The sequence below is a fragment of the Bison bison genome, unplaced genomic scaffold (assembly GCF_000754665.1).
Source record: "Bison bison bison isolate TAMUID 2011002044 unplaced genomic scaffold, Bison_UMD1.0 scf7180017864172, whole genome shotgun sequence".
Classification (NCBI taxonomy): Eukaryota; Metazoa; Chordata; class Mammalia; order Artiodactyla; family Bovidae; genus Bison; species Bison bison.
The window spans coordinates 1426861-1451908 of NW_011494744.1; the positions used below are offsets into that span (position 1 = coordinate 1426861).

The 25048-nt window shown below is 43.1% G+C and overlaps 1 protein-coding gene across 4 annotated transcripts in view; it reads left to right on the forward strand.

The window, feature by feature from the left end:
- Window positions 1–25048, forward strand: part of MYOF (myoferlin) — a 179773-nt gene that overhangs the window by 32463 nt on the left and 122262 nt on the right. For all 4 annotated transcript variants that reach the window (XM_010842189.1, XM_010842190.1, XM_010842191.1 and 1 more), the window contains exons 4-5: window positions 19558–19666; window positions 22645–22732. In XM_010842189.1, coding sequence (XP_010840491.1) covers window positions 19558–19666; window positions 22645–22732 — 197 coding nt within the window. The remainder of the gene's footprint in view (window positions 1–19557; window positions 19667–22644; window positions 22733–25048) is intronic.

Here is a 25048-nt window from a genome sequence, read left to right on the forward strand (position 1 = left end):
GTATTATTTTTTAGATTCCACATCTAAGTGATACCATACAATAATCTCTCTGATTTACTTAACTTGGTATGATAATCTGTAGGTCCATCCATCTTGCTGCAAATAGCATTATTTCCTTCTTTTTAATGGCTAATATTCCACTGTATATATGTACCACATCTGCTGTGTTCATTTGTCCCTGTCAGTAGACGTCTGGGTTGAGTCCATGTCTTAGCTATTGTACAATGAACACTGTGGTGCATGTATCTTTTCAAAGTGTGCTTTTCTCCAGATGTATGCCCTGGAGTAGGACTGCTGGATCATACGATAGCTCTATTTTTGGTTTTTTTAAGGAACCTCCAAACTGTTCTCTGCAGAGGCTATACCAGTTTACATTCCCACCAACAATGGAGGAGGCTTCCTTTTTCTCCACACTCCCTCCAGCGTTTGTTATTTGTAAACTTTCTGATGATGGCCATTCTGACTGGTGTGAAGCGATATCTCATTGTAGTTTTGATTTGCATTTATCTAATAATTAGTGACACTGAGCATCTTTTCACATGCCTTCTGGCCCTCTGTTTGTCTTCTTTGGAGAAATGTCTATTTTCCTTCATGTCGTACCACATAGGAAACCAAGTTACTCTGTATTTTTGGTTATAAGACATCATTGACTGTAAGATGTACTGTTAATAACGGGATTGGGGGAGAGGGTAAGACGCCTGATACTAAATGCCCACATCAGTTGAAGAAGCATCCCGGTGTTTAGTAATGTGAATTTCTTTTCAGATGTATGTCTTAGCCTCATGTACATTTGGTAGGATCAGAAGGCTGCAATGAGAGCAATAAATTAGAGTAAATTAGTTGAGATAGGGTGACTATATACTCTGACTGACTTTGGATCGTCCTGGTTTATTATCCCAGCACAATGATTTATGATGTCCCTTTTGCTGTCAACAGTGACTTGGGTTGGACAGTGAGATACATGGTCATCCTAGTCGTTGGGGTCTTCTGCTTCCTGGCGTCAGACTGATAGCCCGGACAGTGCTTTGATAGATAGTACCTATGTCACTTTTCACAAGATCCTTTCTCCCGTGTAGCATTGCTAACCAATGCCTCTTGTGACCGATGCATTTTTTCCCCCCCTTAAGCTACATAAATACATTTTGGCAGGTTTTGGCCCTACTCTCTTAGATCAAAAAAACATTCTAGCTTTTGAAGGTTATGCTGTACATCTCAGCTTTGAAGCAAGTACGTGATTTTCTAGCTTCACTCCAACTCCCAGAGGACAGTTTTATTTCACTGATTTCAAAGTTCTAGGAAAGCAAGTAGTTGAGCCTCACTATAACCTTCTATCTATTAGTACGAACAGTCCTTTCTCTTCTTTCTTCTCCTTTTTCTGCAAGTGGTACCACTGTTTGTATTCTAGACCAGCCCTCTCCAATAGAAATATGCGCAGGCTGCATGTGTAATTAAAATTTTTCTGGATTTCCCTGGTGTTTCAGTGGTTAAGAATCCACCTTCCACTGCTGGGAACCTGGGTGTGTTCCCTGGTCGGGGAACTAAGATCCCACATGCTGCAGGGCAACTAAACCTGTGTGCAACCAAGACCCTACACAGCTAAAGAAATAAACATTAAAAAAAATTTTTTTTTAACAATCATGTTATAAAACAAAAAGAAACAGATGAGAATTTTAATGCTATATTTTATTTAACTGAATATATCCAATATTATCATTTCTATATGTAATCTATATTTTAAAAATCATTGAGACATTTCACATACATATTTCCTTATTAAGTCTTTGAAATCCAGTGTGTATTTCACACCAACAGCACATCTCTGTCCAGACTAGCCACATTTTAAGTGTTTCCTCACCACTTGTGGCTGGTGGCCACCAGAGTGGTGGAGAGTGACCACTGGTCTCAAAACCTCAGTCGGGTCTCTCTGGATCTTCTACCTTTTACCTCCTATCCAATCTGTTTTGCCAGATCTTCCTTTCCTTTCTTTCTGCTGTGCCTTGTGCTTCTTACTTCTGGTCACACCTACCAGCCTGGTTCAGGCCTTGTTACTTGATGCCTCCTCTATTTTAACATGGCAGTAAAGCCTGGCAGGCTGGCCTGAGAGCTTCATTTGTTTCAAACAAAGTTGTTGCTTTCCTGAATGTTACATACTTGGGGGAGAGAGAGAAACAGGAAACAAACAAAAAAAAAGAAATATATGTTGCTGCTGCTGCAAAGTCGCTTCAGTCCTGTCCAACTCTGTGCAACCCCATAGACGGCAGCCCACCAAGCTCCCCCGTCCCTGGGATTCTCCAGGCAAGAACACTGGAGAGGGTTGCCATTCCCTTCTCCAATGCATGAAAGTGAAAAGTGAAAGTGAAGTCGCTCAGTCATGTCTGACTCTTAGCGACCCCACGGACTGCAGCCTACCAGGCTCCTCCATCCATGGGATTTTCCAGGCATGAGTACTGGAGTGGGGTGCCATTGCCTTCTCCGGACAAATATATGAAGAAATATATAATAGATCAGGTCCTCTGAAGTGCTGTAATCTATGGAGAAAACTGTCGTAGCCCAAGAATAAAACTAGAGTGAAAGGATAGTTTATTGAGAGTGGGGGAAAGTTTTATATGAGGTGGTAATAAGGTGACACTTGAGCAGACACCTAAATAAAGTGAAAGAATGAGCCGTGCAGCTTTCTGGGGGAAAGAATATTCTTGGCAGAGAGAAGAACACGTGCAAAGGCCCGAGGCAGAAGTGTCCTTGGGGGTACTGGAGCAAGATCAGGAGGTCAGAGGGCTGGGATGGGGAAGGAGATGAGATGGGCAAAGCCACAACATACCTGGCTTTGTTGAGCCATGGTGCAAGCTTTGGATTTCATTGCTAGCAGGATGGAAATCCACTAAAGAGTACTGAGTATGATCTACCTTTCATTTTTAAAATATTGCTTAAGCTTTCTTTGGGGAGGTTGGATGTAGCAATCAGTTAGGAAGCAGGGAAAACAATACTGGGAGAACACTATATATTTATTTTATACCTGATGAAGACACAGGGGCCTCTTGGATGACAGCAGGGCAATGTTTTAGGTTTGTTTATCCAAAATATTTGTGTATTTTGGCCTTGTGTTTTCAGCTAGGCTTTTCTACTAAAGATCTGGCTTTGGGACTGTGTTCACTGCTCTTATGGGAACGTCTTCTTCACCTGGAAGCACTGGGTGGGGGCAAAGGAATTTTCTACAGGTGTAAGGCATGTCCTGCCTGTGGACTTTCCTGTTGCCTTGGAGACCAACTATGTAAATAGAGCTCTCTTGCAGAGTCTGCAGCCCCCAGGCATGTAAGCAAACTGCACTGGGCTGCCTGGGTTTGCCTGAGCTCGGAGCCCACACCCACAGGAACTGGACTGGGCAGTCTGAGCACTCACAGCGCTGGCTCATCAGCAGTGTTCCTCCCCAGGTGTAGGGAGCTAGTGGGGCTGTTCTGTGCAGACTCTGTTTTTCCTCATTTTACAGTCATCCAACCAGCCTTGTGAACTGAAAGAAAGTGAGGGAAGAGCCAGAGGAACCCTTGGTCACATGATGAACATGAACTGGTATATTTAGCTGAAATGTCAGAGTGGAAGGCTTTTCCCAGCAGCTGAAGAATGAGAGTTCCCTTTGCAGACAGGCAATGTGGCTGTCCCTTAATGAACCCTTCAAACACTTTATCCCAACACTTCCACACACACATACACACACACATGCAGATTTTTTCTCAGAGAGTTTAGTCATCTGCTCAGGGTCACACAGCAGGTATGTCAGGTGTATTCTTAACTTTTATAGTCAGACCTATACTCTTGATTTTTCCATTATACTGAGAACCTCTGACCACCTAGAGGAAACAAAATGTAGGTGGAATGATTATCTTTTACCTTTTCATGGCTGTACTGTGAGGCTTGCAAAATCTCAGTTCCTTGACCAGGGATTGAATCTGAGCCACTGGAGTGAATGCACTGAATCCTGACCACTAGGGAACTCCCTAGCTTAAATTTTTCTAATCTTGCCCCAAAAAAGAAACCCCCACTCATTATCAGAATATTGGTACCTCCTTCCTAGGTAAGAGTTTAAGCAGTCATTTCATGCTACTGAATAATCACTTAAGCTCATTCCCTACGAGATGAGTTCAGAGAAGGTATCTCATCTCATGTGATCTTCACAATGACCTTGAGAAGTGGAGATGAGACCTGAGGCTCAGAAGGGTTGAGGCTGAGACCCTGATCCCTTGACATCCGGACCCTGCTGGCACTCCACTTGAGTTTCTAAAGAAAAATCGTCTTCGGGAGCCTGGAAATGTAGGAATGAAAGATTTTTACAAGTTTTCAAATGTGTGCTGCTCATGCCAAGATGATGTAGCAGGGACCAGGTTTGCCCTCTCTGCTGACACAATCAAAAAAAGTAGGTGAAATACATGCCACAGTGGCTTCAGGTATTGGGCACTGGCAGCACAGGACAGTGATCCCCAGGAGGGGAGTGAATGAGCTGAGTTCCCCGAGCAACCCGGCTTCTGACCTGGAGAGTATTTCCAGGCTGCAGTGCTAAATGGGCAGATCCTAGTTGTCTTCCAAATTGAGGAGGTACAGGTGGGAGTCTAGAGTCATACACACAGCCGTGTAACACTCACACACCCCCCACACCATTCTTAAGGTTTGCAAAGGGTTCCTCTTGACTCTTCAGGTGAGTACTAGTCAATGAGGCAACTACCCGAGGGCTGAGAACAGTTAATATTCCCACCATCCGGAGTGGGAAAACCTCCTAATTCATGAGCAGTAGGTAGTAGTCTGGGAGGAAATGGCAGCCCACTCCAGTGTTTTTGCCTGGGAAATCCCATGGACAGAGGAGCCTGGCGGGCTACGGTCCTTAGGGTCTCAAAGTGTCAGACATGACTTAGCAACTAAACCACAACAAGGTACTCAGAAGGATTTTACCTCAGTAATGTGAAGAAAAAAAAACAGAAAAATCATTATTAAACACACACATTATTAGGGTATTATGAGTAGGCATAGACAGTGAAACAGGTATTATCATATTCTACAGGTTTGGGAAGGTAGCTTGAGCATGTAAAGTAGAGAAGTGGAAGATATATTAAAAAAAAAATCCAAATTGAATGGGTAGAGATGCAAATTACAATGTCTGAGATAAAATGACCATAATTAAGAGTTTGCATTTCTAGTACTCTTTTTCTTCCCCCTCCATATGTGTGTACTTGTATATTTGAAACCGTCACATATATCCCCACACAAATGCAGAGTGAAGTTGGAGACATCATCTGAGAGTAAATCATCTGTTTTACTTATGTGTAAGAAGGAGATAACAACTTCACAATATATCTAAGAGGAAATTTACCCAAGTTCTTGCATAAGAAGTGATGGAGACAAGTGGTCAGCTGTGTGATCATGAGATTAGTTTGGTGTTGGCTCTGCTACCTACTGGTTGGGTGGCCTTTGGCAAGAGTCTTTATAATGGTCGCTGGATTACTTCCTCAATAAAGGGCAAATTTTAATATAACTAAGAAAAACATAAATTTCATGATGAACAATATAATGTCTAATGTCTATTGTGGGCTTACCACGGACCAGGAATTGTGTTAAAACTGCTCCACACATATTTGGTTTAAATCTTTATAATGACTTTCAGTCAGACAGGCTTACTGACATCTTGAAGTTGAGGAAAATATGGCTCAGAGAGGTTCACCAAGTTTCTTGAAGTCACCCAGCTCTTTAATTGGAACCACGTGGATTTAACCTGATAAATCCAGAATTTAACCTCAGACTTTCCAAGGTTTATTTATTTCCTGTGTATGTGTGTTTGGGTGAGGGCCAGGGTGCCAGGGTGTGAAAGTGAGTGACTATCATAAATAACACAGACTCACAGAGTGGTACTTAGGGCTATAGCATTAGAAAAAGGCCAAGCCTGGGCTATGAAATGTACTGACTCCCTAGGCAAGGGTATTTTTGTGTGTGTTTTCTGTTGTTTTTTCTTAGAGAAAACAGAAGAATTGCAGTTTGGAATGAAATTAATTTAATGGGACAGTGTGGTATTGCTTATGAGAAATTCTTATTTTCTGATGTACAAAACACCTTGTGTTCAAGCTTTCAGTACTTTTATTTCCCTTAATAGTGAGCCTAGTTTCTGCTGTTGCCGCATATAAACCTGGCAGGGGGATTTATTGAGGCTGTCCCCGTGACCTTTCCGTTTCCCCACTGTGGTTGTTGAGAAGGGTTCGGGTAGCTTCTAGAGTAGCTTCTGAGGCTCTGTAAAAATCTAAACTGGAGGCAGATGTTACTTGAAACAGAATTCCCAATTCTGATTTTAAACTGTGTTTTCAATGAAGCGGCAGAGCTATGCAAAGATCAAAGCTGGTTTGGGCTGGCCGGCTCTGGGTACCGGAAAGGCTGAACCCGCTGTTTGGGGAGACCAACTGAGTAGCTGCCACAGCCCTACTGGCATCCGTTACCATCTTGCAAGTAAATAAAGGTGGATCACAGCCCTGGAGAAAAACACCCAGAGAGACTGAAAGAGAAAGGCATTTCATAATGCCAAGAGCTGTAATTATCTCCTAATTGCACTTGGAGGACTATCTTTTAGGAGAGGAAGCTTTATAACCTATAAATCATTTGCAAGATCATTAGACTGTCTTCAGTGATGTATCAGTTTATTCATTCAACAAATGTTTGGTAATGCCTGCTGTGTCAGATACTGCTCTAGGTACTGGGGTTCTACATGCCTTTCATGGGGCTCACATCTGAGTGGAAGGAACAGACAATAAAAAATAAATTCACATATAGTTTATCAGATGGTTGTAAGTATGATGAAGAAGAATGAAGGAGGGGAAACAGGGAGAAAAGATAGGGTAAAGTGTGTTTGTGTGTGTGTGTATGTGCTGGTTTAGAAAGGCTTTTTATATAAGGATTGTTCTGGGGTCTGTTTTATAATGAAACGTCTTATGAGACCTATGGCTTTAAAAATTCATTCTGATTCCACTATTTGGATTTAATGAGAATTCAGCTACAGTTGAAATTTACTTCCTGTCTAACCCTGAAAATAAAAATTGTTTTCCATGCAGATTCACAGTATATATAGCATTGAGCGTGGGGAGGGAGCTATTTGATGTATATAAGAGAAAGGGTTAGTTTTAAGAGCTCTGCACAGTGATTGTATAGAAATGACTATGGGCAGTTACAAATGATTTTTATCTGTTCATTCATGTCTTCATGCCCGCCTGTCCACACTCCACATAGATAAACCCACCTCCCTGTGCTTTATGCTGTGCATGAGTTCAGACAAGCGTTCCCTGTAAGCACTGACTTGGAGTCGTGTGATTTTTAAGATCCCTTTTTCTAGAATAGTGTCTGAAATAATAATGAATAGCAATGTTAACCACTTATTAGATCATCCCTTTAATCACTAATAACAGCACTGTTAGGTAGGAGCTGCCATCACCCCCACTTTGCAGATGAAAGAACTGAGGCTCAGAAAAGTTACACAATCTGTAGTACAAGGATGAGTCTGAATCAGTCTTAATAACTATGTTATGTTGTCCCCCTTTATAAGGTCCAAGTGCTTGATTGATGAATGAATGAATGGATGGATAGATGAATGAATGAAAACTCAACCTTGGTTCTAATGGATGAGGGCATTAGAGACAGAGCCTGGGAGTTCTGCTGAACTCTAGAACAGGCACGCATAGAGTCAGAACTTTGAGGACTGAATGAATAGCAGAATTGGTCAGGAGCAAATAGCAAAATAGCCAGTTATATCATTTATTCAGGAAGTAACTCTTGGACATCTTCTACACGCCAGGAATTAGGCTAGTTAACCCTCCCCTGGCCTCATAGCCTCTCTGCCCTGGAGGGCTTTGGTGAGGAGAGTTGGGCTTCTACTCAGCTCCTTCCCCTGTTAAAGTGGCACCGTCTGTAGCAAGGGCTATGATGCAGAGGGGCTGTCCCTGAATCCTGCAAATCTTACTGCAGCCTCCAGGCTAGGTCAGTGATTGCAGAATCTGGACATGGAGTTTGTTACACCCCAACTCAGGGGGCTTGTGCATGGCTAGGTTTGGGAACCACTGCATGGACTAGGAGGTTCTAGGTTTTCTGAAACCCCTGCCTCCTCGTGATGAGCAGGACAAAGGCCTCAAGGCCCTTAGACAGTCTCAGTGTGGAGTAAGGAGGGGAAGCCATGGGAGGGTGCAGGTAACTAGGCCTGCTGAGTAGGTTTTGATGGAGTTCTGCTTCCTACTTTATTCTGTTAAATTATTGATTTCTATGTCCATTTCTCAAATGTGAACCTGTATGGTCACACTGGATGTACTTTAACAAAAACTGCACACGTTCCCCTTTCCCCAGATCTGGCTTTGCCCACTGCCTTCCCTGCCCCCCAGCCCTCCACCCACCCCTCCACCTATTCTAGACAATTGTTCCTCAAACTTCCTGGTTATAAGAATTAACTAAAGGAAAAGTGTGACTCAGGGTCCTGGGAATCTGTAACCGCCCTGCTGACTCTACTGCAGGGCAGCCACACTCTGAGGAACAGTTTTATGGGCTAATCCAGAGGGAAAGGGTAGGCTGGCTGGGGAATTCAGAGGGCTCCCCACAAGTAAAGGAGCTTGCCAGGGTTCCCTGTGATGGGATTGGCTGCCATGGCTGCCCATCTGGTAGAAAGCAAGGTGTGGGACTTGGCTGTCCCACCTTTTGGCTCAGGGACCAAGGAAGAGCTTGACTGATACCGGCCAGGGCGGGGAGAAGTGTGTAGAAGGAAGCAGACCCAGCTGAGCATCCCCACTGGCCTTCCCACCCTGGCTCACATGACAAAGGCCAGCTGGCAGAGAGCCCAGTGCCTCAGAGGGTGGGCAGGTCACGGTCCTGCAGGAGACCAGAGGGCTGTTCAGAAAAGTGTTTGTCCCTGGCCGAGCTGGGGCTTGTCATTCCCCCTAGGAGGATGGAAAGTTGGAGTACTGCAGCCCCAGGGAGCAGAAACAGTGTGTGATTTACTTTCCAGCCTCCAACTTATTTTTCCTTTCCTTCATGAGGGAATTTCCAGTAAACCTTCCTATGCTGTGGCCTGGTGCACAGAACAGCTTGCTAGATGTGAGCTCCCCTGATTAAGAACTCGGCCAGCAAAGCCGTTACTCACGGCAGTGGCATGCGGCTGTTAACATTTGCGTTCAGGCCAGTGGGGAGAATGTTTTCCATTTCTCTTTTAAACACACTAGACTCAGTTTCAACAAGAAAGAAAACAAAGTTCTTGACCAACACTTGCATGATTGAGTTGACCGGTTTAAACTCTTCATTTCCCCCAAACCTAACATCTAACTTTGAAGTAGTCGCTTCTATGGCTTAGAATGAGTTTGATGTCACATAGAGAACCAACAACAAACTATATGAGTGATCATGGGCTGGAAGGAATAGGAGCAGGACTGGTTCTTCATTTCAGAATTCATCTGCTGTCTATTAACTCCACGGGGAAAGGGGAGAGCCTTGAGATTCTTTCACTATAAAGTTTCTTTTTGAGATGTGGTCCATCTGTTTTAGTGTTGGGTGGAGTCAATGGGGGAGACTCGTATTGTTCTATGAAAACACAGGGCAAAGATTCCTCATTACTGTCACACCATAACATTTTAGCTTATTTATAGCATTACTAATATGAAAGAAAAAGGGCTTTTGGTTTAGTGTCACCGCCTTTAAAGGAAATTGGCTTGTGGTCCGACTGAACTGTTATTCCCTGTGTAGGAGGCCAAGTCATCATTTCCCAGTCTCTCACTGTATTTTGTATCCAGGCAACATCATAGAAAACAGGCCAGGCCAGCCTTGCCTTCAGAGTCCTATTAGAGTTCAGACTCACTATAGGGGATGTGTTCTTCAACTTACAGTGAAATCTCATTGAAGTTGTAAACATTTACGTTTTTCTTCGGCTCACTCTACTGTGAAAAATATTTGGGGGATTAAACTCTTTCTAGGCTTTCATCTAAACATACACCATCTTTACTGCATAAAAAGAAATGTAAGATTTCTTTCACATCTCCTTCCCCCAGACCCCCAAACCTAAGAATTTTATAATGAAAAAGCAAATCTTAAGAAAGGAGACTAAAGGTTCCTGGAGGAAGGAATTGTGGTCAGACTTTGTGATTTGCTAAATTTTCGTTCCATTCCTGGTCTGTTATGTGTTCCACCCTTTACACCCTCTCATGGGGAAGGAAAAGGAGCAGATATTGGATGAGTCAGAATGGAGGCTATAAAACCTTTCAGGGCCATAAAGGGCCAGCAGATGGCTTTGTGTTTTAGGCAAGCCTGCTCTCCCCAGTTAACCACAATCCCATCACTCCTTATTGTCTTACCTAACACTCACTGTATTCCACATTTCTGTTATTGGCCTCAACTTTCCTCCTGACACCCTGTGGGAATCTACATTTGACTCCTAATGTTATAGACCAATACCTTTGAAGGCAGAAAGCTTGCCTACTATTCTGGATTGTTCATTATGGAGATATTCTAGATATTTCCCACCCCCACCCCCCCCCAACCCGTACAAATCAACAAAGCCTTTAAGAGAAATATGTAACATGAGATAGTCTTCTGAATAGACATACACAAGAACATTGATGGGGCTTCCATGGTGGCTCAGACAGTAAAGAATCTGCCTGCAATGTGGGAGATCTGGGTTGAGAAAATTCCCTGGAGGAGGCAATGGCCACACGCTCCAGTGTTCTTCCCTGGGAAATCCCATGGACAGAGAAGCCTGGTAGCTACAGTCCATGGAGTTGCTGAGAGTTGGACAGGACTGAGCAACTAACACTTTTCACTTTCACTTTAGGAGCATTGATGTGTAAGCCAGTAGCAGACTTCCAGAGCTAAAAAGTATGTGAGGAATTATTTCAATCTACTCATTTGCAGATAATGAAGAGGGCTCAGATTTGGGTGACTTAGCCAAGATCTCAAAGGAAGCTGGGACACTGAGTTAGGTCTAGAACAAAATTTGTCCAATCCAATGATTCTCAACCTGTGATGTTTCACCAGGGGACAACTGGCAATGTTATAGACATGTTCTAGTAGGTAGAGGCCAGGGGTGCTGAACACCTGACAAGGTTCAGGACAGCTCCCCAAAACAAAGAATATCTAGTTCAAATTATTAGTGGTATTCAGTTCAGTTCAGTCACTCAGTCATGTCCGACTTTGTGACCCCATGAACTGTAGCACGCTAGGCCTTCCTGTCCATTACCAACTCCTGGAGTTCACCCAAACCCATGTCCATTGAGTCGGTGATGCCATCCAACCATCTCATCCTCTGCCGTCCCCTTCTCCTCCTGCCCTCAATCTTTTCCAGTATCAGGGTCTTTTCAAATGAGTCAGCTCTTCACATCAGTTGGCCAAAGTACTGGAGTTTCAGCTTCAACATCAGTCCTTCCGATGAACACCCAGGACTAATCTTTTTGCAGTCCAAGGGACTCTCAAGAGTCTTCTCCAACGCCACAGTTCAAAAGCATCAATTCTTCGGTGCTCAGCTTTCTTTATAGTCCAACTCTCACATCCATACATGCTGCTGCTAAGTCGATTCAGTTGTGTCTGACTCTGTGTGACCCCATAGACGGCAGCCTACCAGGCTCCCCCGTCCTTGGGATTCTCCAGGCAAGAACACTGGAGTGACCACTGGAAAAACCATAGCCTTGACTAGATGGACCTTTGTTGACCAAGTAATGTCTCTGCTTTTTAATATGCTGTCTAGGTTGGTCATAACTTTCCTTCCAAGGAGTAAGTGTCTTTTAATTTCATGGCTGCAGTCACCATCTGCAGTAATTTTGGAGCCCCCTAAAATAAAATTAGCCACTGTTTCCCCATCTATTTCCCATGAAGTGATGGGATCAGATGCCATGATCTTAGTTTTCTGAATGTTGAGCTTTAAGCCAACTTTTTCACTCTCCACTTTCACTTTCATCAAGAGGCTTTTTAGTTCCTCTTCATTTTCTGCCCTAAGGGTGGTGTCATCTGCGTATCTGAGGTTATTGATATTTCTCCAGGCAGTCTTGACTCCAGCTTGTGCCTCTTCCAGTCCAGCGTTTCTCATGATGTACTCTGCATATAAGTTAAATAAGTAGGGTGACAATATACAGCCTTGACATACTCCTTTTCCTATTTGGAACCAGTCTGTTGTTCCATGTCCAGTTCTAACTGTTGCTTCCTGACCTGCACACAAGTTTCTCAAGAGGCAGGTCAGATGGTCTGGTATTCCCATCTCTTTCAGAATTTTCCACAGTTTATTGTGATCCACACAGTGAAAGGCTTTGGCATAGTCAATAAAGCAGAAATAGATGTTTTTCTGGAACTCTCTTGCTTTTTCGATGATCCAGCAGATGTTGACAATTTGATCTCTGGTTCCTCTGCCTTTTCGAAAACCATCTTGAACATCTGGAAGTTCAGGGTTCACGTATTGCTGAAGCCTGGCTTGGAGAATTTTAAGCATCACTTTACTAGCATGTGCTGCTGCTGCTGCTGCTAAGTCGCTTCAGTTGTGTCTGACTCTGTGCAACCCTAAGACGGCAGCCCACCAGGCTCCCCTGTCCCTGGGATTCTCCAGGCAAGAACACTGGAGTGGGTTGCATTTCCTTCTCCAATGCATGAAAGTGAAAAGTGAAAGCGAAGTCACTCAGTTGTGTCCGACTCTTAGGGACTCCACAGACTGCAGCCTACCAGGCTCCTCCGTCCATGGAATTTTCCAGGCAAGAGTACTGGAGTGGGTTGCCGTTGCCTTGTCCATACTAGCATGTGAGATGAGTGCAATTGTGTGGTAGTTTGAGCATTCTTTGGCATTGCCTTTCTTTGGAATTGGAATGAAAACTGACCTTTTCCAGTCCTGTGGCCACTGCTGAGTTTTCCAAATTTGCTGGCATATTGAGTGCAGCACTTTCACAGCATCATCTTTCAGGATTTGAAAGCTCAACTGGAATTCCATCACCTCCACTACCTTTGTTCATAGTGATGCTTTCTAAGGCCCACTTGACTTCACATTCCAGGATGTCTGGCTCTAGGTCAGTGATCATACCATCGTGATTATCTGGGTCGTGAAGATCTTTTTTGTACAGTTCTTCTGTGTATTCTTGCCACCTCTTCTTAATATCTTCTGCTTCTGTTAGGTCCCTACCATTTCTGTCCTTTATTGAGCCCATCTTTGCGTGAAATATTCTCTTGGTATCTCTAATTTTCTTGAAGAGATCTCTAGTCTTTCCCATTCTATTGTTTTCCTCTATTTCTTTGCATTGATCACTGAGGAAGACTTTTTTATATCTCCTTGCTATTCTTTGGAACTCTGCATTCAAATGGGTATATCTTTCCTTTTCTCCTTTGCTTTTCACTTCCCTTCTTTTCACAGCTATTTGTAAGGCCTTCTTGGACAGCCATTTTGCTTTTTTGCATTTCTTTTTCTTGGGGATGGTCTTGATTCCTGTCTCCTGTACAATGTCACGAACCTCCATCCATAGTTCATCAGGCACTCTATCTATCAGATCTAGTCCCTTAAATCTATTTCTCACTTCTACTGTATAATCATAAGGGATTTGATTTAGGTCATACCTGAAACTCCAGTACTTTGGCCATGTCATGCGAAGAGTTGACTCACTGGAAAAGACTCTGATGCTGGGAGGGATTGGGGGCAGGAGGAGAAGGGGATGACAGAGGATGAGATGGCTGGATGGCATCACTGACTCGATGGATGTGAGTCTGAGTGAACTCCGGGAGTCGGTGATGGTCAGGGAGGCCTGGCGTGTTGCAGTTCATGGGGACGCAAAGAGTCGGACATGACTGAGAGACTGAACTGAACTGAACTGAATGGTCTAGTGGTTTTCTCCACTTCCTTCAATGTAAGTCTAAATTTGGCAGTAAGGAGTTCATGATCTGAGCCACAGTCATCTCCTGGTCTTGTGTTTACTGACTGTATAGAACTTCTCCATCTTTGGCTGCAAAGAATATAATCAGTCTGATTTTGGTGTTGGCCATCTGGTGATGTCCATGTGTAGTGTCTTCTCTTGTGTTGTTGAAAGAGGGTGTTTGCTATGACCTGTGTGTTCTCTTGGCAAAACTCTATTAGCTTTTGCCCTGCTTCATTCCGTATTCCATGGCCAAATTTGCCTGTTACTCCCGGTGTTTCTTGACTTCCTACTTTTGCATTCCAGTCCCCTATAATTAAAAGGACATCTTTTTTGGCTGTTAGTTCTAGAAGATCTGTAGGTCTTCATAGAACTGTTCAACTTCAGCTTCTTCAGTGTTACTGGTTGGGGCATAGACTTGGAATACCGTGATATCAAATGGTTTGCCTTGGAAACGAACAGAGATCATTCTGTCGTTTTTGAGATTGCATCCAAGTACTGCATTTCAGATTCTTTTGTTGACTATGATAGCTACTCCATTTCTTCTAAGAGATTCCTGCCCACAATAGTAGATATAATGGTCATCTGAGTTAAATTCACCCATTCCAGTCCGTCTTAGTTCTTTGATTCCTAGAATGTCGATGTTAACTCTTGCCATCTCCTGTTTGACCACTTCCAATTTGCCTTGATTCATAGACCTAACATTCCAGGTTCCTATGCAATATTGCTCTTTATAGCATTGAACCTAGCTTCTATTACCAGTCCCATCCACAACTGGGTGTTGTTTTTGCTTTGGCTCCATCCCTTCATTCTTTCTGGAGTTACTTCTTCGCTGATCTCCAGTAGCATATTATGCACCTACTGACCTGGGGTGGATGTTAATAAATTTCCATCCAACTCCAGACCAGCCCGTTTTCTACTTCAGCAGTGTCCATCATGTGTTTTTTGTTTTGTTCTGGGAATTATATATTGTTAATAAAGATTCAGGTCATTTAAGCTTTAGCAAAAGCAGATTAGTACATGTTCAATGTACAGTATTATGATTTTAATCATAAAGTTAGGTTATGAATCATGGAAGCATGAGGAAGAAAATCTATTGTTGTTTCCATGTCTTTCAGGGTGAGTACCAGTTATATAGCTTTTAAACTTGTAGTTGTCATATTTTTTAGACTTGAACATTTTCTAACTTTAATTTTACTTTGAAGGAACAAAAACATATCTTTTCAGGCTATCACAGTTGGCTACCAAAGTAAATAATTCCACTTGATTGATTTTTCCATCAGACATTTGACAAATGACATTTCAATTTCTTACTCAAATTCCTCATTGTTGGGCTCTATTATTTTCAATTTATTTTTAATTGGAGGATAATTACAGTGTTGTGTTGGTTTCTGCCATATAACAATGTGAATCAGCCATAAGTATACATACATTCCATCCATCTTGAGCCTCCGTCCCAGCCACCCACCCTATCCCATCCCTCTAGGTCATTACAGAGCCCCTGATTGAGCTCCCTGCATTATACAGTGGTTTCCCATTTTATTCAGCCGTCTATGGGGTCGCACAGAGTCAGACACGACTGAAGCGACTTAGCAGCAGTAGCAGCAGTGGTGTATATGCGTCAGTGCTACTATCTCGATTTGTTCTCCCCTCGCCTTCCCCCACTGTGTCCACAAATCTGTCTTCTATGTCTGCATCTCTATTCCTGCCCTGCAATAGGTTCATCGGTACTATTTTTTTTTTCTATATTTCATATGTATATGTTAATATATGATATTTGTTTTTCTTTTTATGATCTGCTTCCTTCTGTACAACAGGCTCTAAGTTCATTCACTTCATTTCAACTGACTCAAATTCTTTCCTTTTTATGTCTGAGTAATATTCCTTTGTATTCATGTACCACTACTTCTTTAGCCATTCATCTGCTGATGGATGTCTAGGTTGCTTCTATGGCCTGGCTATTGCGATTAGGGGTACAGTGAACATTGGGATACATGTGTCTTTTTCAATTATGGCTTTCTTGAGGTATATGCCTACTAGTGGGATTGCTGGGTCATATGGTAGTTTTATTCCTAGTTTTTAAAGGCATCTCTATACTGCTTTCCATAGTGGCTATATCAATTTACATTCCCAACAGTGCAAGAGGGTTCCCTTTTCTCCACATCCTCTCCAGCTTTTATTGTTTTTAGATTTTTTGATGATGGCCATTCTGACCATTGTGAGGTGATACCTCATTGTAATTTTAATTTTCATTTCTCTAATAATTAATGTTGAGCATTTTTTTCATGTGTTGGCCATCTGTATGTATTGTATGTTTGGAGAAAGTTTTCAAAATTTTTTATTGTTTTTAAAAAACAAAACAAGTTGGCCAACCCCTTGGCCTACTGTCTTAAAATATGGGAAAAAGTTCATGAAAACTCACACCCTGTGCAGCTGAGGGAGACGTGGAAGAGATTTTCAAGCGGTCTCACTTTGTGTGATGATTCCCTGTTTCATCAGGTGGAAATGGAGTCCTGGACAGCCTCTTGTCCTCAATATATCAGGAAAATAAAAATCCAAGTGAGAAGAGAACATACTCATGTTAAAATAAAAAAGCAAACTAACATACTGAATGAACATACTGATCTGAAAAATTACTCTGTAAAGGTCCCATCAGTTCTCAGCATTAACAGAGAGAATGTCTATATTGACCTAAAAGGGCTGAAAAGTTCACTCTTAATCTTCTGGAAGCAAAATTTTTCTTTTCCATTGTCATTAACTGACTCTACTTGTGATATTAGAAGAGATGAGAACCCATCATGGTTGATTTAATGTTGTGTGTGTATCTGGTCCAAGTTGGTGCACTCTTCCAAGAAACCATGTGCAAATGGTTCACTGTTGGGTAAATTCTGTGATACAGGGCGCCAGCGCAATCTTTGGTCTTGTGCACTATATCTATGAGGAGGGCATGGCAACCCACTCGAGTATTCTTGCCTGGAGAATCCCATGGACAGAGGAGCCAGGTGGGCTACAGTCCATGGGGTCTCAAAGAATATGACACGCCTGAGTGACTAAGCACAGCACGATATACCCATGCACAGAAAGTGAAGTCACTTATTCCGAGTCACTGGACATATGTGGTTGGATGACAGAACCCATATCTACAATCTGGTCCAATTTCTGAGGTCCGAGTCGGGGAGGAGAATACAGATATATGTCAGTTTAAAAATAAAATAAAATTAAAAAAAAAAAAAAAAAAATAATGTATCTATGTTGACATCAACTTTCACTTCCTGATTTTTAAAAGGAAATGTACTACATTTTTAAATACAATGAATATTTCTCCACAGGGGGAACATTTTTTAATTTGTTTTTGCCTGAAAGCCCAAAGCTTTTTTTTATTCTCAACTAGAGTTTCCTCACAATGGGTTTTTCGATGTAAGGAATTTCTTCTGTCGTTTTGAAGACTTGATGTTTAGCTTTCTCATTTATTCTAATGATATTCCGTGCTATCATATCTGCTATTGGTTGGTATAAGTCACTGCAAATATAGACAAGATATAAGTAAATAACATCTAAAAATTCTTACTATGTCTGTTTTCCTTTTTCAGTATCTATACTGAGAGCACACCCCTGGACTCTCTTTGCTTTTGATTACATTTTACAAAAGGGCTTCCCTGATAGCTCAGTTGGTAAAGAATCTGCCTGCAATGCAAGAGACCTCAGTTCAATTCCTGGGTCGAGAAGATCCGCTAGAGAAGAGATAGGCTACCCACTTCAGTATTCTTGGGCTTCCCTTGTGGCTCAGCTGGTAAAGAATCCGCCTGCAATGCGAGAGACCTGGGTTTGATTGCTGGGTTGGGAAGATCCTCTGGAGAAGGGAAAGGCTACCCACTCCAGTATTCTGGCCTGGAGAAATCTATGGACTGTATAGTCTATGAGATTGCAAAGAGTTGGAATCAGTTGAGCGACTGTCGCTCATGAAAGGATCTCCTTCAATTCACCCACTCTTATATCATGTAATACTTTATAACCTCCAATTTACAGACTGTATTTCACAGGTTGCACTTTTGTATTGACTAACTCCCTGGGGTTGTGTGTTCTCTAAAATTGTTTTTTGATCGTGTGTCCTAACTACAAAAAATGTTTCTTTCCTTCATTCAGTAAATTTCTATTAATAAAAAAAACTATGTCCCAAGCTCTGGGGTTAGAGTAATGAACAACAGGAAACACTTCGAGGAGCTTTACTCTGGTGAGGAGAAACACAGGTGTACTTCCGCACCAGTATGCTGTGTGCACTGAGGTAGATGGTCAGAACCACAGTGAGATATCATTCAACACCTGTCAGCATGGCCATCATCAGAAAGATCACAGGTAACAAGTGTTGGCAGGGATCTGGAGAAAAGGGAAGCCCAGTACGCTGTTGTAATTGTAAATTGGTGCAGGCTCTATGGAGGTTCCTCAAAAAACTAGAAATAGAGCGACCATAGGATCCAGCAAGTTTACTTGGATATATATCCAAAAAAAAGAAAAACTCTAATTCAATGAGATATCTGCACCCCCATGTTTGTAGCAGTATTATTTACAATAGCCAAGATATGGAAGCAACCTAAGTGTTCATCAGCCGATGAATGACTAAAGAAGATGTGGCGCGCGCGCACACACACACACACACACACACACACACACACACACACTCAATGGAATGTTGACCATGAAAGAGAATGCAGTTTTGTCATTTGCACAACATGGACAGACCTAGAGGGTATTATGCTTAGTGAGTGAAAAAAGTCAGACAGAAAAAGGCAAATATACTGTATGTTATCACTAACGAATGAATAAAACTAATGAATGAATATAACAAAAAAATACAAGAGGTGGATGGCTAAGTGGTAGAGGCTGAATATAGTCCCTTGGGTCTTGGAAGAGAGATAAGTACACACATCCAACTTTTGAATGATGCTCCATAGCATTTGGTTAACAAGCTCCCCCGTCAGTAAACTAGCAACCTATTTACACTTCAAGAAGGTCAACTTGGGATGTTTTTTACAGTAGGCAGTTTTTTGTTGTTGTTGTTTTTTGTTTTAAATTAATTTATTTTAATTGGAGGCTAGTTTCTTTACAATATTGTGGTGGTTTTCTCCATACATCAACATGAATCAGCCACAGGTGTACAGGTGTCCCCCCATCCTGAAACCTCCACCCACCTCCCTCCCCATCCGATTCCTCTGGGTTGTCCCAGAGTACCAGCTTTGAGTGCCCTGCTTCATGCATCGAACTTGCACTGGTCATCTGTTTTACATATGGTAATATACATGTTTTAATGCTATTCTCTCATATCGTCCCACCCTCGAGTAGACAATGTTTTGTGAGTTCTTTTAAATTTCCATTGCAGAAGAATGCCTAAATTTTGTCCTATTTTTCTCTCTCCCTGGATTCTTCAGGGCTTTGTCTCTCACCCATTGATTTCATTTGTGACTTGAAATTTCACAGGCATCATAGTGTGATTCTTGAAATGACTGCTTGTTATGGAGAAGTAATAGCTAATGTGTGATTGCTGTCAAAATATCCTGCTAAGGAGAGCACAAAATGGCCCACGTTTCATTATGAGTGATTTTTAATGATGACATATGAACAGTAAGAGAATTGGGAGGTCCAATGAGTAAATGGAAATACGCCTCTTATGTAGTTTACTTTGTGCTTTCTCTTTTCCCTGCAGGTTAATTGGCACGGCCACCATAGCCCTGAAGGACCTGATGGGTGACCAGAGCAGATCACTGCCCTACAAACTGGTCTCCCTGCTAAACGAAAGGGGACAAGAGACTGGGGTGAGCATTTCCCTCTTGTTGAATGGCTTTGGAGTGAGATGGTTAAGCACAAAGATTCATTAAGATAAGTGTGACATTATAATTAGCTCACTCCACACACAAACACACATATACAAACCTATTGTTTTTGAGGTAAATAGGTGTATTTGCAAATGATATGGCCTCATCCTGTACTCTTACTGACAATACTGCAGGTTAGATAAACTTGATTTTCTGTGGCAGAATCCTATAGCTCGAGTGGGACCCTCGCTTGGTACAGCTCTGTGCGTATTCACTTAGGTGTTAACATTTGTGTGGTGAGTGTAGCTCGTGTGTCAGACACACTTTGAAACATTCTGTAGAAGGTAATTCATTAATATTAGACCAGAATATCAAGATGTTCATATCATGATTTTTATACTTGTATTGGCAGCTGAATGTTTTCTGATCACAGCCTCTCTAAATAAGTATACACTGATATTGTCTGATACGAGACCAGCAGAGAGAGGCTTTCTGAAATGTGCTATAAAAAATTTGACTCTGGATGCTTGGGGCTGGTGCACTGGCACGACCCAGAGGGAGGGTAGGGGAGGGAGGAGGGAGGAGGGTTCAGGATGGGGAACGCGGGTATACCTGTGGCGGATTCATTTCGATATTTGGCAAAACTAATACAATATTATAAAGTTTAAAAATAAAATAAAATTTAAAAAAAAAAAAGGAAAAAATTTGACTCAAGTATCACAACTCTCAGATTTTAAAAAAAAGTGTATTTATTTTTTGGTTGTGCTGTATCTTCACTGCTATGCGGGCTATTCTGTAGTTCGGCACACAGGCTTCTCATTGCAGTGGCTTCTCTTCTTGCTGAGCTCAGGCTCTAGGGTGCCCAGGCTTCAGTACTTGCAACACATAGGCTCAGTAGTTGTGTTTCTCAGACTCTAAAGCACAGGCTTCGTAGTTGTGGCTCATGGGTTTAGTTGCTCTGCAGCACGTGGGATCTTCCTGGGCCAGGGATCAAACTCATGTCTCCTGCATTGGCAGGTGGACTCTTTGCTACTGAGCCACCAGTTAAATCAGATTTCTAAGATTGCTAACAAGCACTCATAAAGCTTGCCTTGTTAACCTCTGATGCCTTCATTTTCCGAACAATTTATTTTGCGTGGGAGTCTGGGCAAATGGGAGAAAGTTTAAAGTAAAAGAGGCCCTCCCCGTAGGCAAGAATACATTAATGCCCATTAGGAATGTCGGTTTTGCTAGTCTAGTCTCCAAAACGTATAGGTTTGCTTTTAATCATAAAACGTGGATTCAGAATGTCAGCTGTCATCTATCTACCCAAAACCTGACTGAGAGAAATGATACTAAAGGAAGATGTAACAAGGCAGTGATGTTTCTGGGTATTTTTCTTCTCTTTAAAGCAGAGAAGGCAAGTGTATGTAGAACCCTGAAATGGCAGAACTGTGGTGATTGAATGGAGTAAGGAAGTGTATGGTCCTGGCCCCCTGGTATCATCTCACGCCTATTAGGGGGCCTTCAGCACCTCTGAGAATCCTGAGGTTATTGGGAAACCATTGATGGTCAAGCCATTCATGGACTCTTCTAGGGTTTGAAGGTTGAATTCTTGGATTAAGTTTGGCAGTTGAGCTCCTAATTGCATTCAGTTTTCCTATTGTTCACTTGTAGCCATGAGACACTGTTCTTCCAATTCTGTATTTGCCAAGAGACTGCTGCCAGAGACATCATTTGCTTTCCTGTTCAGTGTCTCCCAGGTTATAGTTCCTAAGTTGGCAAAGAATGTGCTGATCCATGTGGGAATATTCACTGATGACTAGATAGGTGGGAAAAAGCAGGGCAATACATAATAAATGTGTGTGTGTTAGAGTTTACCAGGTGTAGCAAAAGTAGCAGCAAATGAAAGCGTGGGAGATGCGCATTTAAATTTGAATTTCAGATAAACAATGAGTCATTTTGTAGGATAGGTATGTCCCCAGTTTTATGCCCTATATTTTATCTGATAACCTGGGTAGAGTGTGAGTGTGCCCCATTCTTATTTTCAAAGGACATCTTTTATTCTGAGATTTATCCGTCCTCATTCTTGCTGTTGAGATCCTTTATTTTGTGAAATGCTTATAACAGTAGATGGTAGTTGTGGGCATGCGTTTGACAAAATAAAATTAGTGACCCAATGTTGAGTCCCACTAGCAAACTCTTTTGAAATTTTATCAGTTCACTAAATATGAAAGTATAGGAAACTCTGCACTAAAATAATGCTCCACATGAGAAATTTAACTCAGGTTTTTTAAATGGACATAATTTTATTTCCTATAATGAGTTTAGTATGTTTCTTCCTTTCTGATAATGAAAGTTTATGTAACATTTTCTGTTCTTCTACTTCCCTTGGCTTCTAGCCAACTTGGGGTCATATTTAATGCAAGAGGAGTGGTACTTATGTTCAGTTTCATATTTTGCCTATTTGTTTCCTCTTTCATCAGACTTGTTTCCCCTTTTTGAACCCCATTTTATGAATCACATTATTCTATTACTTTTTGTTAGCCACATAAAAATCTTTTTGGAAAGAAGTGTAAAAATTAATTTTAGCAACTAGCAAAGATGTCAGTGAGTGAACAAAAACCTTAATCACTTAGAATGAGCCTCTGGGACTGTCATTCTGTGATTGGAGGCCATCTACAGCCTAGGAAGGAGGCTCGTGACAAGTTCTTGCTTGCTTGTCATAGCTTTCCTCCGGTTTATGAGGCTGCCCCTTAGCAATAATACACTTGGCAGCCTGTACTGGTACCTGCTTTTGCAAGTGTTTCCAGTTCACCTGGGCTCGTGTTTGGGAAGACAAGGAGGGTGTGCCACCCTTCTCTCTCTCTTCTTCTCACTTTCCCATCCCCCTGCTCACTCCTTTGAAAACTGTTACTGCTGCTGAATTGATTTGTGTTGTGTCTGAAGCATTTTGATGCCCTGCACTGATTCTATCTGCAATGAATTTTTCTACCCAGGCAACAATTGACCTGGTGATTGGCTATCATCCACCTTCAGCTCCACATCCAAATGACCCCGGTGGGACCAGCGTGCCAGGCACGGGAGGTAAGCTGACTCTCCTGAAGGCCCAGCCTATGCCTTTAGTAGGGGAATCTACTAAAGGGACACAAGGACTCACCAGGAAAGCTTTCTTGTCACTAGACACTATGGGCTTCCCTGGTGGTTCAGTCAGTAAAGAATCTGCCTGCAATGCAGGAGACCCAGGTTCCATCTCTGGGTTGGGAAGATCCCCTGGAGAAGGGAATTACTACCCAAACCAGTATTCTTGCCTGGAGAATTCCATAGACAGAGGAGGCTGGTGGGCTACTTTCCATGGAGTCGCAAAGAGCTGGACATGAGTGAGAGACTAACATTTTCACTATTCACTTTCAGAATCTCTAAACTTCCCTGCCTAGCTAGACAGGGCCCCGGGAGGCAGGTGGAGCTGCCCTGAATTGGGACATTACAAGAGTCTACCAAATACCCTTTAAAGGAGAAGAGACTGAGACAGTTCCTTGCTGTTCCTGAAATTCAGCCTCTGTACATGGGTGCTAGATTAAAGAGTTTTGGATCAAGTAGAAAAAAATAGCTTTATTGTTTTGCCAGGCGAAAGGGCCGCAGCTGGCTAATGCCTCAAAACTGTGTGTCTCACCCTGGAGGAAGTAGTGAGGAGTCACAGTGTTCAAGGAGTGGGGTGTGATCAGCTCGTGGACATTCTTCTGATTGGCCGGTGGTGAGGTAATTGGGAGTCAGCATCATCGACCTTCTGGTTCCAACCGGTCTGGGGTCCATGTGCTTGTGGGCAGCATACAGTGAGCTTCTTCCTCCTGGTTGGGGTTCCAGTATCTGCAAAACAGCTCAAAGGACGTGGCTCAGAATATTATCTATATAGTCCTTGAAGAACTAAAGGTCTTTGACTTTGCTTCATAGCTAAAGTATTATTATTTTGTCTGGCTTTACTGTTCTTTCTGCATGTTCTCATTTCTCTGATGAAATTTGTTCTTTGACTAAAGCTGTTATACAGACAAAAGGCAGGACATGAGTGGGGGGTCTATTCTGGAAAGCCTCCTAGGTTCCTACTTGGGTACCTGACTGAGCAGCCTCATGAGACCACCCAGCACACAGACTCCAGCAGGATGTCCCAGGCAAGGCTTTGCTTAGGGTTTGTAGCTTGCACCCTGGATGATGTCGGTTGGTTGTGAGTCTCAGGAGTGGTCTCTCCCTTCACATGTCTGCACCTCCTAAATGTGCCATCACCAGGCTGTGCGCTCAGTCTCCTGTCTCACGGGTTGAAGCCCCTCTCTCCCCCTTGGCCACAACCCCTTCCCACCTCCCAACAGCCCCCCTCTCCTTTAACCAAGTGCTTCTGGCTGCACAACCCACCTTGTGCTCCTTGTTCTTGGACGTGGGCTGTGGGTCATTCAGGGTGCTGCTCTGGATGGGGTTGGGTCTCAGGGTAAATTTGGGGCTGCAGGTGGATGGACATCTATAAGACAGTCAGGCCTTTCACACAGCGGAGTCCGACCTCCTCCTGGTATCTTTCCAGGGTGACATGATGCTTCATGTCTCTCTGTGCCTTCTTCTGCCTGAAGGTGTGTCACCCCAGCCTTGCCGTGCACCCCAGGAAGGGAGGCCCCACTCACCCCGCCACGCTCACTGCCACCTGGGCACTCTCCTTCCTGGGGGGGTGCCGTAACCCTGGTTCCTGCCAGTCTTGGTTCTCAGGACCTACCTTCTCTGCATTTCTCAGAACTCAGTGCTTTGACCACCTAACGGGTTTTCTCAGCACCTGCAGCAGCACCTCCTTTCCTGTCTCGTAGTGTCTGTCCCCTTCCTGTGTGACTTTCTGTCTGCCTCAGTCTCATCCCAGCCATTGCCCCCACTCACCCACCCTGCAGATGGCTCACTATTATGGTTTGGACCTATTTATTGACCCGGAAGTTGTGTGTTCAGCATTAGTTACCTGGCTCCTTCCTCCTCAGAGATAGTTATGACTGACATAGCCCCTTACCTCTTATAAGGACACCAACACATCAGCAATGCACTCTGCCTTCACCCTCTTCCCAGTGGCACCTCAGGCACGCTGCTTGGTCCTCTAACTCTCTTGGCCTCACAAGGGCCTGGCAATGGCTCAGGAACATCTGTGGCTCCCTTTGCTGTCACAGCAGTGATGACAGATGCACCACAGAGGAAAGTGGGGTCCTGAGCAGCACTCCATGAGGGGATGGCCCGAGTGGTCCAACCCTATCCTTCCCGCCGCCTCCGCCGATGCCTACAGTCATCAGCATTTGCTCTGGCCTGGGAAGGACAGTGGGTACTTTTTGGCCCAAAAAATGCACCCCCAACTGGTGGGCTGTCTGCTGGAGCCACTGAATTGGGGGA